Source organism: Lactuca saligna, chromosome 5 (assembly GCF_052625555.1).
Source record: "Lactuca saligna cultivar CGN05327 chromosome 5, ASM5262555v1, whole genome shotgun sequence".
In the NCBI taxonomy this organism is placed as follows: Eukaryota; Viridiplantae; Streptophyta; class Magnoliopsida; order Asterales; family Asteraceae; genus Lactuca; species Lactuca saligna.
This window is the reverse complement of record NC_136421.1, coordinates 37,710,907-37,730,198: the sequence shown is the minus strand read 5'-3', so window position 1 is coordinate 37,730,198 and position 19,292 is coordinate 37,710,907. Positions and strand designations below refer to the sequence as shown.

The window sequence follows — 19,292 nt, the reverse complement described above, 5'->3', positions numbered from 1 at the left end:
TTACTTGAAAAAATAAGCAATTGTTTGGCTTTTCTTTTAGATTCCTATCATGGCGGTTATTAAAGATACAGGTATAGAAAACGATCAGAAAGTTGTGTGAATGTTTGGTGATTATGTTGCTCGGCGTTTGCCATCCATTTAGATAAGATTTGTATATTAATCAAATACAACCCAAAAACATTCCAAATTTACCCTTGGGTTTGGAACAGCTTCACGTGTTACACACTTTTCTTTTCACCTGCTGGAATTTTGATGAACTTCAAAGTGATATAATTTGTTTCGTCCAAAAAACGGGTAAAAACAAGATAAGACAAAATGTTTCCATTATGTGCATTCCTTTGGCATATCCGATCCCGCAAAGCGGGAATCTTCTATAGCTATTATTATTAATTATCTGCATCTGGATAGTAGATATAGTCTTCACGTGGTGCTCTGTGCTCTCTGGTGACTTTTGAGTTAATATAGTTTATTTACATTGAATTGTCAATTCTGAGTTAATTGTTAATTCCTTTTACTTTTACTTGTGTGCTTGCTCTTTTTTTTTTGTTTATAAATTTTGTCCAGTTCATTTTTTATTGTTTGGTTTACTAGTCTGTTTATAAATGTTTGTTTAGTTCATTCATGTATTAATTGTTTAAGTTTTTGTTATTTTTATGTAAAATTCACGAATGAAGATTTAGTGAATGGATTTCTAAAAAAAATATGATTCTTAAAGTACAATATAAAACATGAATCACCTCTCGATAACTTGGACATAAGTGAATTGTAATTTGGATTCATCACTAGATGCATACCACTAAGTCCATCATCCCAACTATTACACATAGTTTAAGATTCTTAAAATCGAACCTAATTTACATCATAATTAATTAAACTAGTGTTTGTCCAAACCCAAAAATGAAGAAGCTTGTTATGCCTCTTATTCTAATTATTCCTGCATGCTACATCAAAAGTCAAAATCCCCTCTAGAAGCTGATATTTCAACACAAATATATTATATAAATAATCTAGTAAAACAAAGTTATAATTGTCAGTTGCATACATAAAAATTTTGGATTCGTATGAAACATATTAATAGTAAGACTAGAATATTGAGACCAAAAATATAAAGGCAAGATAATAAAATAAATTAAAATGCTTAGAACATGTCATACGTACGGCTCTTATAAATAATACTCTGCTATAAAAAAATATTATATTTTAATCTTTGTAAAAAAATTACAATTATGAGAACTCATAATTTATTTTATTGTATTTGTATTTATATTCGTTAACTAAAGTAACTCATTCCTATATTGTTTTATTACAATGAACAAGCTAAATATAAAATTCGCAACAGAAGATGAAATAAATATGGGATTTACCACTACAACAAAACATCACACACACAGATCCTAATTCTAATAAATAAGTAGAACTCTGCCACGTGTCAATCTATAAGACCTCCAAAATAGAGTTTTCCCGTTCATTTTATTCATCTATATTTACGTAAATGCCATACAATCCAAATTCAATAATTCCGGAAAAATCTGCAAACAAATCCTTTCAAAATATTCAACCAAAAAATTTAAATGAATAAAAGATATGGAAATACATTGAAAAAATATGTTAATTAATATTCAGATTCGAAAAACCCGATTAATTTTGAAAGTTTGTTTATTTTGATTGCAAATTAAATCCCTAAAAATCTGCAATATTATTCTTTGCAAACATAATCTTCTTGATTCTTATTGATTCATAAAAACTTTTCAAATGTAAATACCATTCATACGGTTCTTTTCTTTTTACCATTCTGCTCCATAGTAATCTTTGCAAAATTATTCTTCTTTATTCTTCTTGATTCTGCAACGCTTAAAAAATCAAATATCAGGTTAGTGTATTAAAATATCAGGATTACTAATATTTCTATGCTCTTAATGGTCTGATTTATCAGTTTCTATCATTTTTTCATTTTATTAGTGATGTTTGTCTTCTTCTTTTTCCTAATTCTTCTTAATCATCTTCTTCTTCTACCTTTTCAGTTTAAAAGACGTAAATAGTGATGAAAATGATTACAAAATACGAAATTAGTAATAAAAATGAGAACTTTATTTTCTTTAAAAAAAACTGTTCTTCAAAGCTTTAACTATTACAATATGTTTTTTTTTGTTTTGCTGTTTCATTTACTTTGATTTGCTGTTAATTTAAAAGGTTGCTAATTTTCCTTACAATTCTATAATGATTAAATTTATTGCAGAAAATGGAAATAGGAAATAAGGTTTACCTAAATAACATTGACCAGATAGATGAAAAATCGCATATCAAGGTTCGGGTGCTTAAAATTTGGAACTTTGTCAGAAATAATAAAGTTTGTTCCATTGAAATGATCATCATGGATGAGGAGGTTTGTTGTATTTGATATATTTTTTATTCATCATTCAATATTAGACATGTTTCTTGAACATAATAATTTTTAATTTTTTTTTTAAACAGGGTACACAATACCAAGCTCGTGTCTTCAATCAGAATTTATCCAGATTTCGTCATCTTTTAAAGGAAGATGAAAGTTATATAGTTATAAAACCCAATATGGTTGCTGTTACTAATGGTTTTAGTTATACAGGTCATAAACAGACCTTAACTTTGGATTGGAAAAGCATCCTAAAAAAATGTGATGATTTCTCGGGTCCGGTCAATGGATTTATGTTTGTTGACTTTAATTCTATCATAGAACAAACATGCCCAAAAGACACATTCTTTGGTTAGTCATAAAATATTAATAAAATCATTTTTTATCATTTGTTTTTTTAGTTATACATTTTATTATTTAAATATTACGAATTTAATCCTAAACTTTTATTTTTTTGTGGTATCTGTTGTGTAGATGTTATTGGACATATCGTGTCATTTAGGCCTCTTGAAACTTCAAATCCAGTACCATCCAAGCATTATATAAAAGTCACTCTTAGCAACCTAGAGTGAGATTATATTGTATTATTTATTTATTATTTATTATCTTTAATTAATCACAAATTAATATTAATATACTATTTTATGGTTTATTTAGTTCTGTACATCTGAAGGTTACTATTTTTGGAAGTCAAGCATATCAAATTTCAGAATACCTAAAAAATAACCCGACTGTTAATTTTGTTGTTATCGTGATGCAGTTTTTGAAGCTAAACATTTGGAATGGTTTGTATTCAGTCTTTATATATAGATGTTTATAATTACTGTTTTTATATAGATTTTAATAATTGGATATACATTTTTTACAGGTCTTAGTGAAGCTAAAAGTCATTTTGAAGTAACGAAATTGTTCATAAATTCTGACATTTATGAAATAAATGAGTTTAAAAATAAGTTAGTTTCCAATTGTTTTTTATTTTTTTATAATGTATTTTAAATTAAAAAAAAACACAAAACCTAATATTCATGAATCTAAATTAAACATTACAGGTTGAAATGTCATGACAATTTCGGTATAACTGAAAAAAGCATAACTACACTTCAAAGCTACTCTTCTTCATATACAGATGACTTTAAGGGCAATTTTCCATTAAAAACAATCTGTGAGATCACCGAACCAATTAAGGTATATTGCATTATTTTATATGTTTTACATTTTATTTTTGCATAATTTATTTTAATAATTTTTACATTTTATATGATACAGGAAATAAAGTTTTTATTAGTTGCTTCCATTGTTAATATAAGGCAAAATCTACCATGGTATTATGAAGCATGCAAAAAATGTGGAAAAAAAATTATCCCTGTTCCCAAAACCAATCATTCGTATACCAACCCTGAGGGAATTTCAGAAACTATGGTTGTCGAGTGTACAAATGCACAATACAAAAAATCTGAATTTCAGTCAGTTATAAAGTATAGACATATTTATTTCTATTAATTTTGTCAATCTTAAAACAACACTAACAATGACATAATTATTTTTTGTTTTAGGTATATAATTCCAATTAACGTACAAGATTGTACTGGAACCATTGGATTGACTCTTTTTGATAGGGAAGCAAGGAGGTTGTTAAATATAAGTGCCTACGAGTTGAAAAAGATACATGATGCGGTATATTATTCATACCTTTAAAATCAGAAAACATTTACTTAATTTTTTTAATTTATTAAAATATATCTTACAGGCCGGAGACAGTATGCCCTATTTCCAATGCAACTTAATGTGTTGAAAAACCGCAAGTTTGGTTTTGTTGTAGATATTACAGAATACAATGTCAACAACTATAATAACATCTACACAGTTCTCAGAGTTACAGAAGATATGTCCTTTGTTTGTGAATTGGAAAGTAAAATAGAACTTATGGTATGTAATTTTTTATTGTTGAAAATTTACAATTCTTTAATGTTAAAGTACATAACGATTAACATATTTCCATTTTATTTTTTAGAGTAATCAATCTGTCTCCTTAAATCAAGTTGCTTTGGAATCCGATGATGTTGTACAGCCTGTTCAAAAGGTTTTTCATTTTATTTTATAAACTTTTAATTATATTAGTTATTTTTTTTAGGAATCAAACATTTTTTTTTATTTTAAATTAGGATGTGATCTCACAAACAGACGAAAGTTTTACACCCTCAACAGTTGATAAGTCAACCGCAACAAGTCCTTGCAAAATATCAGGTGATTTGAAGCGCAACCTCCAAGAAATTTATGATGTTGATTCTGGATATGATTTAAGTTCAACTAAGGCTAAAAGAAAGTCAACCGCAGAGGAAACTCCACTCTTGATTCCAAAAATTGAAAAGTGAGTTTCTATCGGTTATAAGACACATTTAATATATTTTGATCATTTGTTTTGGTTATAAAGATATTTTAATTGCTTGGTATGATTTTTATTTTGGGGTATTTAGGATGTCAAATATTATTGGTTTTGAATATTTTTGGATACTTTTATTGTTTTAAATTGGACAAGTTAGTTGATTTTGGTTATAACTCAAATAAAATATATTGCCCCTAACTTGATAAGTATTTCATATATCGCAATGAACAATTAAGACAAATCAATCAATCAATCAATTTGTATAATAAAAATGCGAAATTCTTAGCTTTCTTCCCCAATTCGCATTCTACTGTAAAATTCGCATTCTTCATTCACCCTCTTTCTCCGCATGTTCCAGTCATTTTTTTTTAGTTCATTCGCATTTGAGTTGTTTGTCTCACCAAATGCGAAATGAATATTAACCATAATCACCTTCGCATCTTTAACCCTAATCCATACAACCTCATATGCGAAACCCAATTTTGATTTGTATTACCAAATGCGAACATTTTTGCTTTTACACGTGAACTGCATTTGACTCCAATATTGAACAAATCACATTTCACAGTCCTTCTTGACTTCGCATTTTTCTTCACGAATCGTCCCTCAATCAATAACCCAATTAACCCAATTGCGAATCCAAAATCAAAACTTATCTGTTTTCATATGCGAACCCAACTGATTGGCTTTTCAAAATCAAATTCGCAACTCCAAATTGTTCGATTATTCGCCCCAATTCCAAAATCAAATAACAGATCCTTCGTATGATTCATTTAATAACCAAGGCTTCTTTTACTTCAAAATGACCATATTGCCCCTAACTTGATAAGTATTTCATATATCGCAATTAACAATTAAGACAAATCAATCAATCAATCAATTTGTATAATAAAAATGCGAAATTCTTAGCTTTCTTCCCCAATTCGCATTCTACTGTAAAATTCACATTCTTCATTCACCCTCTTTCTTCGCATGTTCCAGTCATTTTTTTTTTAGTTCATTCGCATTTGAGTTGTTTGTCTCACCAAATACGAAATGAATATTAACCATAATCACCTTCGCATCTTTAACCCCAATCCATACAACCTCATATGCAAAACCCAATTTTGATTTGTATTACCAAATGCGAACATTTTTGCTTTTACACGTGAACTGCATTTGACTCCAATAATGAATATTAACCATAATCACCTTCGCATCTTTATGTTGATTATTTTAAACATGGAACATTTATGTCTATTATTTAGAATAACTATTATTTTTGTCACGATAAATATGTTATTTTTAATAAATAATCAATAACCAATTGTAAACAAAATTTATATCTTTGATTCTCTAAAATTAATTCATACATTTTTGTAATGGTTGCAGCATATTTACTTATCTTCTGTAAATAACCTATATTCAACCAACTATTTTCTAATATTCTATACTCCTTTTTTAGATGAAATTTGAATATTAAACTAATTTTTAGTTGTAATCTTTTAAATTCCAAAAAATCAGGAAGAAAATTATATCTAATAAAGATCCAACAACAATAAAATCATATAATCGTAATCTTTTTCCAATATTCAAGCATATAACTTTACCTCAAAACGTGAAATCCAAAATTTTGAAACACCTCATTCGTCTTCTTAATGTTCAATTGTTTCTGCGATTTTTTTTTTTCATTAAGCTTACATCAAACTGCTTCATTAAAGTTGTAATCCTCATTCCAGTTCTACCTACAAGATTTCCATATCCATATGTCAGGTTAGTATTATCAGTTTAGATCACTTTGTTTTCTCTATGAATTTATGGTTGAAATTTACAACAATAATCAATATGCTGGAATAGATGTTTTTCTAATTGTAAAAAAATAATCTTGAATAGATACATAAGATCAATAAGCAATTTATAATCATCACGATTATCGTGTATCACACAATTTTACCTTCATTGATTCCATGGAGATCTAGGGTTTTAACCCCTGATATCATCCGAACCCACGATTGGTTGAAATTGGGGAAACAATAGATTTAAATCGAATAAACCCTAGGTTGGAAATGAGGATGATGAGTCATGATGCTAACATTTTAATAAACAAATTAATAAAGGTAACTTTTTAAATACATTTACTTTATTATCATTATTTATTTAATTCTAACTAACTTCAATTGTATTATATAAACATATTATGTACATAATTTCACATTTCATTTCCTAACCTATGTCTTCTTATGCAGAAAACAACAGTAACATGTACCACATGCAGGCCAAAGAGAAAAGAAGACAAAGAAAAATATATTTGGAAAATAAAAGATCGAAGAAAATAAAAACAATATCAAACGTTCCAAGTATATCATTACAGCATCTCTTCAAAAAAACCATTAACTATAACCGTATTAGTATTTTATATTCCATCTTTTACTGTTATATAGTTGAATACATATATTTACAAGTTTTATAAGTTATTTCTATTTGCAGATCAATCAACCAACATTGTTCGTCAAACTCAAAATGTCAATTCATTTACAACACCTGCAAAGCATAACACAACCATACAATACTGTCCTTCCTTTACAGATGTTAGAACTCCATTTTCTAACATTACAAATGTTATAAATCCGTTATCTAACATTACGAATGGTAATTATTTATGGTTTTTAAAATATACTATTATCCATTATGTAAATATTTATTTATTTAGTTAACTATTTTATTTTTATTTTATTCAGATAACATTGGTTTCGATAAATATATCACTTCCAAGTTAGCAAAGAAAAGACAGTACCATGTACTTTCAAATGCTATGACATCAAAAAATGCATCTACAGTAACAACTTCTTCATCATCAATCAAGTTAAATCCAGGATGTCATAAATTAAAAACGAAGACAAGACATTTATCCCCTATCCCATTGATTGATTTGACAGAAGATGTAGAAAATATACATCAAGTGAACAATGAAAATCGTATAGTTGGTATCTCAAATGGTAATGAAAAAATAAAATCCATTTTACATTTCAGATACTATGTTCTATATAATTATAAAATTCATTGATATTTTATTCAACGCTTTTATTTTACAGAATATTTGGATCATGGTGATCAAGATGTTGTATGTCAAACATGTCGTGCAAAGTTATGGAGAAATGAATCCATTAGAGGTAAAGAAAATGGGAACACGGATTATTCATTATGTTGTGGTTACGGCAAAGTTCAACTTCCAGACTTAAAGAATGCAACCCCTACTTATGAAAGAATGTTTCGAAATATGGATTCAAAAAGCAAACACTTCATGAAAAACATTCGACGTTACAATTCAATGTTTTCTTTCACGTCGATGGGTGGTAAAATTGACTCTTCAATCAATAGAGGAAACGCTCCTTACATTTTCAGATTGGGTGGTCAAAATTATCATAGTATTGGAAGTCTTTTGCCAGCAAAAGGATCGGAACCAAAATTCTCTCAGTTATACATTTATGACACTGACAACGAAATTACAAATAGACAAAGATGTTTTTGGTATTTTCTCAAACTTCTTATTCATAATCTATTATATATATATATATATATATATATATATATATATATATATATATATATATATATATATATATATATTATGTATATATTACTAATATTATGTATAAATTTATTTATTTTAGTGGTGAAAAAGATCAATCAACATCAACTGATAGTGATATTGTTAAAGATATTAAGGTGATGTTGGATTCAAATAATGTCTTGGTTAGATCTTATAGAATGGTAAGAGATACTTTTCAAAAAAATCCAGAAGTTGATATGAAATTACGACTTATCGGGAGAAGGGAGCAAGATGGAAGAACATATAACCTACCGACTGCTTCTGAGGTTGCTGCTTTAATAATTGGTGACATTTCGGATTCAATCGAAAAGAGGGATATCGTCGTTCAAACAAAAAATGGTTGTCTACAACGTATCAGTGAATTGCATCCTTCGTACCTTCCTCTCCAATATCCATTGCTATTTCCATATGGGGATGATGGTTATAGTGTTGACATTCTTCATAGAGGTGTGTCATTTACGACCAACAACAAGCGTGCGAAATGTACAATGATAGAATATTTCGCTTATAGGATTCAAGACAGAGATCATTCGTTCTCTCTCATACTTAATTCAAGAAGATTGTTTCAACAATTTCTGGTAGATGCCTATACTATGATGGAAACGGAGAGAATGTACTACATACGTAGGCAACAACATGTTCTTAGATGTGATTCTTATGAAAATTTACGTAACCAAAAAGCTCAAGGAACGACTGATATCTCGAATGTCGGCCAACGTGTCATATTACCTTCATCCTTTACCGGAGGTGCACGCTATATGCTGCAAAACTATTTGGATGCCATGTCACTATGTAAATGGTTTGGATATCCTGATTTCTTCATAACCTTTACGTGTAATCCCAAATGGCCTGAGATTAAAAGGTTTCTTAAGGATACTTCACTTCAACCAGAAGACAGACCTGATATACTATGTAGGTTGTTTAAGATCAAGCTTGATGCATTCATTAAAGACTTAAGGGAGAATCAAATTTTCGGCAAAGTTCAAGCATGTAATTAAAACTATATTTTTAATTTTTTTTATAAAACATTGATCTTATTATTATATTTTAAATATGTTTTGATATCTAATCACATTCTCTTTTATTTTTTGTCAAATTCTTTTACAGATGTTTATACCATTGAATTTCAAAAAAGAGGTTTGCCGCATAGTCATATATGTCTATTCATGCATTCTGACAACAAGCTACCAACTGTTGAACTTATCGATCCAATAATTTCAGCAGAGATACCAGACAGAATTGAAGATCCTGAATTGTATTCACTTGTAAATGAGTTTATGATTCATGGTCCATGTGGAGCTGAAAATATGAATTGTCCATGCATGGTGGATAAAAAGTGCTCTAAAAACTTTCCAAAACAATTCATTAATCATTCGTCTGTTGATCAGAATGGTTTTCCGTTATATAGGCGAAGAAACGATGGTCATTTTGTAGAAAAATCAGGTGTAAGGTTGGATAATAGAAATGTTGTTCCATACAACAAATATCTATTGAAAAGCTATCAGACACATATTAATATTGAATGGTGCAATCAGGGATCTTCTATAAAGTATTTGTTTAAATACATAAATAAGGATCCTGATAGAGCTACAGTTGTTGTTGTACCAACCAACAATGAATGTGAAAATAATGATGCGGTCGATGAAATAGCTGAATATTACGATTGTAGATATTTATCAGCATGTGAAGCATCATGGCGAATTTTTAGATATGATGTTCATTGCAGATATCCTTCTGTTGTTAGACTACCTTTTCATCTTCCTAATCAACAACAGATTGTATATGGCAAAGATGATGATATTGATGATGTTCTTGACAAACCTTCTGTTGCCGCTTCAAAGTTCACAGCTTGGATGGAGTGTAATGCAATCGACAGTGAAGCACGAAAACTCACATATGTTGAATTCCCTACAAAGTTTGTTTGGATATTAAATGGTCGGTTTTGGAAGCGAAGGAAAGTAGGAAAAGCCATCGGTAGAATTCATTCAGTTTCACCTAAACTAGGTGAAGCATATTTCTTAAGGATTCTTTTAAATAAAGTAAAAGGACCAACATCATTTGATGAAATTCGCATAGTAAATGGAGAAACACATTCTTCTTTTAGAGATGCCTGTTATGCACTCGGGCTATTAGATGATGACAAGGAATACATTGATGCAATTAAAGAAGCAAGTCATTCTGGATCTGGTTTTTATCTATGCTTTTTATTTGCTACATTGTTGATGTGTAATAGTATGTCTAAACCAGAGATCGTTTGGGAAAATACATGGGAATATTTGGCAGATGGAATTCTATATAGCCAACGACGAAGATTTAAGTCAGCAGGTATTACATTTTTTCTTATTTTTTAAAATTAATTTATTTTTATTTTTCAACACCCATTAAATAATTAGTAATGAAATTATTAAATATCAACCACGTATTTTATTAATTATTTAATATTTTCGTGCAGAATTGTCTCTCGGAGTAGATGAACTTAAGAACTTAACTTTGTTCGAAATACAACAAATTTTACTTCGAAACAACTCTACTCTCAAAAACTTCAAAAACATGCCATACCCAGATGTTGAATCCGTTTCTTCTTCAAACAATCAACTTATCACCGAGGAACTAGATTATGACATTCCCGTGATAAAGAATGACTATGATCGTATGTTTCTTGCATTAACAAATGAGCAACGAAACATTTTCCTAAACATCAAGAGTGCTATTCAACAAAATAAAGGAGGTGTCTTCTTTGTTTACGGGTATGGTGGAACGGGTAAAACTTTTTTATGGAAAACAATATCTGCAGCAATTAGATCTGAAGGAAATATTGTATTAAATGTTGCTTCAAGTGGTATTGCTTCCTTATTATTGCCCGGTGGTAGAACAACACACTTTCGATTTATAATTCCATTTGAGCTTACAGAGGATTCTTTTTGTAACATAAATCCAGACGGTGAGTTGGCAAGCTTAATAAGGAAAACCTCTTTGATAATTTGGGATGAAGCATCTATGGTCCATAAGCATGCATTTGAAGCTTTAGATCGAACTTTGAAGGATTTATTAAGGTGCGTAAATTCAACCATCTCAAATATTCCATTTGGAGGGAAAGTTATTGTCTTTGGAGGATGATTTTAGACAAATTCTACCTATTGTGCCGGGTGGCAGTAGACAGAACATTGTAAATGCTTCTTTGAGTTCTTCATATTTATGGGAACATTGCAAAGTCCATAGATTAACAAAAAACATGAGGCTAACTGTTGGAAGGGATCAATCAGATATAGGAAAAATAAGAGATTTTGCAAATTGGTTGTTGGATATAGGAGAAGGAAAACTTGGTGGTCCGAACGATGGTGAAACGATTATCGATATTCCGGATGATATTCTCATTAATGATTCACATGATCCTATAGGTTCCTTAATTGAGTTTGTATATCCTTCAATTTTAGAGTACTATAGCGATATAAATTATTTCCAAGAAAGAGCGATACTTGCTCCAAAAAATGAAGTTGTCCAGGAAATAAACGACCGTTTACTTAAGAAGTTTCCAGGAGATCAAGTTGAATATTTAAGTTCAGACTGCATATGTGAATCCGAATTTCTCCATGATCAATTTGATGCAAATCTATACTCTCCTGATGTATTAAATGGACTCAAAGTATCCGGTTTACCAAATCATAAATTAGTTTTAAAAATTGGTGTTCCAGTAATGTTACTGAGAAATATTGATCAGAAAAACGGCTTATGTAATGGCACAAGACTACAGGTGTTATCATTGGGCAAACGTGTTATTGAGACACGTATAATAACTGGAACTAATATTGGAAATCGGACTTTTATTCCAAGAATGTCTTTAACTCCATCAGAAAAAAAGATTCCCTTCAAATTCACAAGAAGACAGTTTCCTTTGGCTGTATGTTTTGCAATGACTATTAACAAAAGTCAAGGACAATCGTTGTCAAAGGTTGGTCTGTTTCTGAAAGATCCAGTTTTTTCACATGGACAATTGTATGTTGCCTTATCTAGAGTTCAGAGTAGAGAGAGATTAAAATTATTAATTTTAGATAAAGATGACAAACTCACAAATAAAACTTCCAATGTTGTTTATAAGGAAGTTTTTCGAAATTTGTAGCCAACTTTTTTGTAACGTCGTTTTATTCAATTTTAGGAAATCACACTTAATCCATCATATTACTGTATTTTTTTATAATTACGTATTGTTGTATTTTATGTTAATTTCATTACACACATTGGTATTGTATCATCTGCATATGTCCAATTAGAATGATGAATAAAAAAAAATAGTTTTCAAAAATCTTCATTCCTAATTAAATACTTCCCATTTAGTTAGTAATTAAATAATTACCAATAAAAAAAATTATTTAAATATTCAATATTACAATTTATAAGTTATCAGAATTATTGATATAATATTTTATTAAATAATTAATTTTTAAATTCAATTCAAAAACAGCACCCGTTCCACGGGTTTAACCCACGGGTTTTAACCTAGTATAGAAATATATCCGTCGTAAAATGAATGGGTAGCCATGTATTTGGAAATATGGATCGTGGTTAATATTTTAACGACGGAATAAAGCGGAAATATCCGTCGTCGTTATATCGCGCACAAGGAAAACAATCAATATATTTGTTTGTTCTACCAACTTTTACACATATCCCAATTCTCACGCAACACATACGTGCGTGTGTACAACAGAAATTAAAGAATTCCAGTGACGAACTCCCAGAATCAATTGCAATTTTTCCCACCCAAATCATCGAATTCCTCATAATCACAATACAAATCCTTTTCATTGATCGGCGAATCGAAGTTTGGAATTGAAAAGCTTCCATCATCGCATTGATATAACTGGTTGGTTAATTGAAAACAAAAATTGGAAGATTTTAAGATCGGTTTCTCTATGACAAGACATTGCCGACATTTTTGTGAGGCGAAATTGGGGAATCGAACATTTTTGGTACGTAACATTTCACGTCCATTTTTTGCTGAATTTTGTAACCAATAACAAAACAATTACCTTAATTCCCAAATGTGAGTTTCAAGCTCATGCATGATTAGAAGGCTCCGGCAGTGGTGGACGATGTCCCCTTCGCCACCACCTCCACCTCCTCCACCGTTTCCTGGTGGTGGTTTAGGGTTACCACTACCTCCACCGATGTATGAAGCCCCACATCAACCAATGTATGGAGCACCACCTCCACCGTTGTATGAAGGAGCGCCACCTACAGCACCACTTCCACCAACTCCACCGTTGTACAGAGGAGCGCCTCCACCGCCACCTCCTGGAATACCTAAATCTCCACCTCCACCGTTGCATGCAGGAGTACCTCCACTACCTACAGCACCACTTCCACCACCTCCACGGTTGTATGGAGGAGCACCTCCACCTCCACCGCCACCCGGAGGAGGACGTGGACCTCCTGTACCTCCACCGCCGCCTGGAGCACCTGGATCTCCTCCACCACCTGGAGCACCTGGACCTCCTGGTGGGCCTCCACCTCCACCTGCAGGAGGAGGACGAGGTATGGGACCAGGTAGAGGACGAGGACGTGGAGGATCTGGAGCACGAAGATCTAACTTAAAGCCATTGCATTGGAACAAAGTGACGAGGGCATTACAAGGAAGCTTGTGGGAAGAATTGCAAAGACATGGAGAACCCCAAAGGTAAGCTTTCTAATTCTCCTTTTGTGTAATTGTGTTTCACTTCACACACACACACACACACTCATGTCATTAATTCACCTTCCTTTGTAATATTCTATTCCAGTGTGCCAGAATTTGATGTATCAGAACTTGAGACACTCTTCTCTGCCATAGTCCCAAAAAAAGCTACTTCTAAAGAAGCTCAGCAAATCCGCTTGGTAATCCTGCAATGTAAATTCAGTATAAATTACCTTTTACTTTTTATGTTCTTCATGTTTAGTTTGCATCCTCACTCGCTAAATTCTTATCTGTAGATTAATGATAAAAGGAGAGTTGATAACTCGCAAATCATCCTTAATTACAAGAAGAAGCGATATGGTGGTAGTTAGTTACCATCTTCATCCAGTTTGACTTCTGTATACCATTTTCAGTTGACTAATGGCAACTTAATCTTTAATCTTCAGGCTGCAATTTTAGCTCTGAATAACCAACCAAACATGCCCAGAGTTGTTCATACTTTCACTCCTCAATTTTCCAATTACAAGAAGATAGAACATGATTTTTATATGCATCACAGACCAGCATCCGAAGTATATTCAACATTCAGAATTCAAAACGTAATGGGTTTGAATAAGAGAGTGTACAAAAGGGTATTTGATTACTATGAATATACAATTGAAAGAAGAGATGGAACAATCAGTATGTTTACAGACGCAGAACTTCCTCATTTGAATCCTCATGATTTGAAGTTTCTGTTGGTATATTTTGGAGAGAAGCTTGATAAAGGAGTTGTACAATATAGGGATATTCTCATTAGGGTAAGAAAGGCTTTAAAAGAGTACATTCAACGTTTCTCAAGGGTAGATATGGAATTAGCAAAGAGTTTTGAAATGGAACGTTTGGTAATAGAACCTCCCAACACCAAATTTGATAATATCGAACAACCCGTACTACAAGAAATTTGTAGATATGGAAACAAAAAGCATTTCCTTCGTTTGTCTGAAGCTCAAAAGTATGATAACTTCACTTTGCACAACTTGGTTAATCTTGTAGTGAATCATGAGAATGCAGACGAGAATCTGAAAAAGCGTGTGTTAGAAATTCTTCATTGTCACATGAATGCAAAAGTTAAGACGCCATTTCCTGAAATGGTGGTAAGTACTCTTTTCGATCAAGTAGGCTTAAAATAATTGCAACTTTATCCTTCATATGGATTCTGTAGGTTACAATTTTAGCTATGAATGATAACCTTTTAGATTCCGATCAAATACAAGATTTACTCAAATTCTATCCCACGAAAGAAGAGATAGAGCAAATCAAGGTGAAGCCATAACTCATTTACCTGGTATTTAATAGTCTTACGTAAAAATACTTTCCCATTTACGTATTGATCTTCTTCTGTATTGTGACTTTTCAGATGAAATTCACTGATGACTCTGAGACAATGAGTAAGCGTGAACAGGTCAGCATCGATATCATAGTACATTATAATTTTTTATTTCGTTTTGATATCTATCAAGAATTTATCTCACGAGAACGAAATTTTACTGCAGTATATCCTGGACCTAATGAAGGTGCCACGTATGGAGGCCAAATTGAATGTTTTTATGTTCAAAATTCAATTTAACGTTCTGGTTTGTGTTTCGTTAGCTTGTAACTGTTATTTGTTAATGTAATATTTTGGAGTGATTGATTTTGATTATATTTGAGTTGGGATTTTGTTTCAGCTTACAGAATTCAAAAAGAGTCTAAGCACAGTAAACTCTGCATGTGATGAGGTGCGGAAGTCCACAAAGTTGAAAGAAATCATGAAGAGAATTTTATATTTGGGGAACACATTAAATCAAGGAACTGCTAGAGGTAACAACATCATTACATAAATAAATAAGATTTTTTTTATTGATGTTAATATCCAAAATTTACAGGTGCTGCTGTTGGATTCAAGTTGGATAGTCTTTTGAAACTGACTGATACACGATCTTCAACTAGCAAGATGACTTTAATGCATTATCTCTGCAAGGTACCTACTAAACTACTCAATACAAAATGTGACATCTTTAATTCGTTAAAATTATTAATCATTAACATTTGTGTACAGGTTCTTGCCTCCAAATCCCCAAGCCTTTTAGATTTCCATGAGGATCTTGTTAGCCTAGAAGCTGCAACCAAGGTTTGACTTTTTGATTTTTTAATCTGTTTTAATTGCACAGGTTTATCACTAGTATATAATAAAACCAATGGAAAGCTTTTTAATTTGCACAGATACAACTCAAAGTTTTAGCAGAAGAAATGCAAGCCATTCTGAAAGGGCTAGAAAAAGTCAAACAGGAACTAGCTGCATCGGCAAATGATGGCCCGGTGTCTGAAGGTTTTGGTAAGGTATAAATTATAATCCAAAACTATATAAGATACGTCTTATTATATTATGTATAATACATTTGAATAACTGCTGATTTTTTAAAATATTTAGACATTGAAGGAGTTCATTGGCCAAGCTGAGGCGGAAATGACAAGTGTAACGGAGTTCTATTCCATTGTGGTAAATGAATCACCCTAAATTTGCCTCAAAAGTCAAATAACCACCTTTCCTTGATTCCTTTTTGGATTATTCTACTAAATTGTTTGTGTTACACTTACAGTGTAGAAATGCTGATGCATTGGCCATATATTTTGGTGAAGATCCTAATCGTTGTCCTTTTGAACAAGGTAACTAACTTACTTCTTGTTGCTATTTTACATAAATACAAAAATTTGTATATGTTTGTTTCTTTTTGATTTAGTGTAAAAATGACTTGATAAAGAAAGTCAGGCTTTCTCTATTAGGTCACAACTTCTTACAAATTTGACTCGTTTATCTTTTATTCCATTTCTTAAGATGTGTTTGTCACATTTTCAAATATAACGGAAAAAGGTAATAATAATAGTTATTCATTTGTTACTTTATTATTATTATTATTATTATTATTATTATTTGTGCAGCTACTATGATCCTTTGGAACTTTGTTAGACTCTTCCGAAAATGTGACGCAGAGAACTTTTAAGGCGGAAATGGTGGAAGTAAAGGGTGTTAATGTAAATTAAGATAACATTGTATCAATAAATAATTAAAAATATTATATCTTTTAAACCAGTTATTTGTTTATTTTAACAAATAACGTCTATTGTGATCTATGTCCTACCAAAAAGTTTAATAGATAAATTGTATATTTGTAATTGTGCTACACATGGATGAAGATATATGAAAAGACAAAAATGGTAACAATTCATGAGGGCCGATTGCATATATACTTTCTACACATGATCATATAATATGGGGTTTTGCTTATTTCTACAAAAACAATGGAATTAATTTGTTCCCCTCTATCAAGTTTAGATACATTGATTTTTTTATAACTATGTTATAACTATGATCAGGTAAACTAAACTTAAGATTGTTTATAAAGAAATTAAGTAATCTATCCAAATCCCATATAAATGAAGTATTTGAAAAATAGCAAACAAATTATTTATATTTAATGACCACTTACTTTGGATTATATATGGTATTTTGGAGCTCCAACGTTCTGATTTTCAAAATAGATTTTTTATCTTTAAAATAAAATAAACATCCATTTTTATAAAGACATTTAATGTAAAACCATTTGTTCATAAACTTTAATCTAAAATCAAAGTTAATAAGAAAATATCGTAAAATCTCAATTCATAAAACTGTTGACGCGTGTATATAGTCCCGCATTTGCCTTCCCACGATCTGATGGGATACCTAAAAAACATTTAATTAAAAACTATAAGTCAGAACTTAGTAATTCCCCAAAATAACACATACAACACAACACAGCTAAACATATATAACAACTATGGGTTATCAGCAATCATATGAGCTATCAACAACCCTGAGTTATTGTCACACCCCCAAACCAAGGATGACGAAAACGTCCGGGGTGGAGGACTCCATGTATAGTATCACAACAACGAATATAATAGTGATCAAAGTAATTGCAACCATCATAAATATAATCGAGAAAGTTACATGGTTTTATAGGAGTACATGTTTCAAAATCGATTACAATATAATGATAAAATGTTTTGTCTAACGTAAAGTGTTCCATCCTCAAAAGCTGGTAATCACCTGTTTTTATTGATTACCTGAGAATACAAGTAATTTTGAAAGAGTTTCAACCATTACGTTGGTGAGTGCATAAGCTTTTGTATATAGAGTTGAAAACCTTTCTTTGTAAATGTAGTGTATGCATAAGAAAAATTCAATATTTTCCTTATAAAATGAGTTGCAGTCTTAAGACCCAAAGACCAAATTGTACAAGTATTTTACCATACTTATAAAAGTGTAAGTCTTAAGACCCAAAGACCAAATTGTACAAGTATTTTACCATACTTATAAAAGTGTAAGCAGTTTTATAAAAATAAAACACTTTTGAATATAGAGATCCTTGTAAACTATGTGTGTCGTTATTTCCCTATGTGAGTTATTATAACTATACTTTTGATATAGTAACATGTTACGACGTTCTTCAGGCGTCGGAATGTTTTGACATTTGTCACCCCAGACCTGTCGGTCTAGCTGTTGCATGTAGTTAAGGTGTGGGTTGTCAATCCCAATATAGATCTATATACAAGTATCACGCTCTCCCTACAAGAGACTCTGGTTATAACTACAGGATTTTAGCCGGTATACTAGGAGTACAAAGAAGTAGTACCTCACAACCAGATTTAACGAGTTTACGTGTAGTGTGATTGAAAATCCTTTTTGGTAGTAGGAATATAACCTTCCTTAGTAAGTTCATAGAGTTGATGTAACATAAACTAAGGATGATTAATTTGTCCTAAATCTCGATCTCGTACTGGTACCGTACTGAAACTGGTACCGAACCGTACCGAATTTAAAAATATAGGACGGTACTTGGTACTCCAAATACATGAAATTCGGGAATCGGTACGGTACGGGTTGGTACCGGTTCCGTCCCACGATCATCCCTAACATAAACTATACCTATTATAGTTTATCATGAGTGTATGTAGGAAATGAAAAACCCTTTTGTAGTGAGAATTGAACCCTTTTCATAGTGAATAGTAATTTAACAAGTCATAAACTATACTTATTATAGTTCATTTTGTGTGTTTGTAATGACTAAGAACCCTTATAATGAATGAGTATTTCTGTTATCTAAGTGTAACTTAACAAAAAAACACAAGTAAATATGTAGTCATCATTGATAAACACTTTGCTCAACACATTACAAAGTGTTCGTAAACTTGTAAA

At 31.1% G+C, this 19,292-nt stretch overlaps 3 protein-coding genes and 1 long non-coding RNA gene across 4 annotated transcripts; all 4 read left to right on the top strand.

Annotated features, from left to right (window-relative positions):
* The first annotated feature begins 2,601 nt into the window (after window positions 1-2,601).
* Window positions 2,602-3,163, top strand: LOC145045938 (uncharacterized). Its single transcript, XR_013681922.1, has 3 exons — window positions 2,602-2,740; window positions 2,864-2,957; window positions 3,047-3,163. It is a non-coding gene; the product is annotated as an uncharacterized LOC145045938 (long non-coding RNA).
* Window positions 3,164-6,981: 3,818 nt separating this feature from the next.
* LOC145045210 (uncharacterized) lies at window positions 6,982-11,478 on the top strand. Its single transcript, XM_078993553.1, has 7 exons — window positions 6,982-7,006; window positions 7,239-7,400; window positions 7,490-7,735; window positions 7,844-8,279; window positions 8,423-9,351; window positions 9,469-10,686; window positions 10,814-11,478. Exons 1-7 carry the CDS (start codon window positions 6,982-6,984, stop codon window positions 11,476-11,478), a joined length of 3,681 nt encoding a protein of 1,226 aa, XP_078849679.1.
* A 115-nt stretch (window positions 11,479-11,593) lies between these two features.
* On the top strand, window positions 11,594-12,859 carry LOC145045209 (uncharacterized). The gene is made up of 2 exons (XM_078993552.1): window positions 11,594-12,112; window positions 12,821-12,859. The coding sequence occupies exons 1-2, from the start codon at window positions 11,594-11,596 to the stop codon at window positions 12,857-12,859; spliced, it is 558 nt and encodes a 185-aa protein (XP_078849678.1).
* Window positions 12,860-15,228: 2,369 nt separating this feature from the next.
* LOC145047285 (putative formin-like protein 15b) lies at window positions 15,229-17,121 on the top strand. The gene is made up of 10 exons (XM_078995537.1): window positions 15,229-15,335; window positions 15,432-15,476; window positions 15,568-15,648; window positions 15,742-15,874; window positions 15,940-16,034; window positions 16,113-16,184; window positions 16,277-16,393; window positions 16,485-16,553; window positions 16,654-16,720; window positions 16,994-17,121. Exons 1-10 carry the CDS (start codon window positions 15,252-15,254, stop codon window positions 17,053-17,055), a joined length of 825 nt encoding a protein of 274 aa, XP_078851663.1. The 5' UTR covers window positions 15,229-15,251; the 3' UTR covers window positions 17,056-17,121.
* The last annotated feature ends 2,171 nt before the right edge of the window (window positions 17,122-19,292 follow it).

Coding starts and splice junctions, on each gene's coding strand:
- LOC145045210 (XM_078993553.1), top strand. CDS start 6,982: ATGTCTTCTTATGCAGAAAACAACA. Junction 7,401..7,489: donor GTTATCTAACATTACGAATG/GTAATTATTTAT, acceptor TATTTTATTCAG/ATAACATTGGTTTCGATAAA. Junction 9,352..9,468: donor TTTCGGCAAAGTTCAAGCAT/GTAATTAAAACT, acceptor ATTCTTTTACAG/ATGTTTATACCATTGAATTT.
- LOC145045209 (XM_078993552.1), top strand. CDS start 11,594: ATGAGGCTAACTGTTGGAAGGGATCAATCAGATATAGGAAAAATAAGA. Junction 12,113..12,820: donor GTAATGGCACAAGACTACAG/GTGTTATCATTG, acceptor ATTCAAAAACAG/CACCCGTTCCACGGGTTTAA.
- LOC145047285 (XM_078995537.1), top strand. CDS start 15,252: ATGAATGATAACCTTTTAGATTCCGATCAAATACAAGATTTACTCAAA. Junction 15,336..15,431: donor AAGAGATAGAGCAAATCAAG/GTGAAGCCATAA, acceptor GTGACTTTTCAG/ATGAAATTCACTGATGACTC. Junction 15,649..15,741: donor AAATTCAATTTAACGTTCTG/GTTTGTGTTTCG, acceptor ATTTTGTTTCAG/CTTACAGAATTCAAAAAGAG.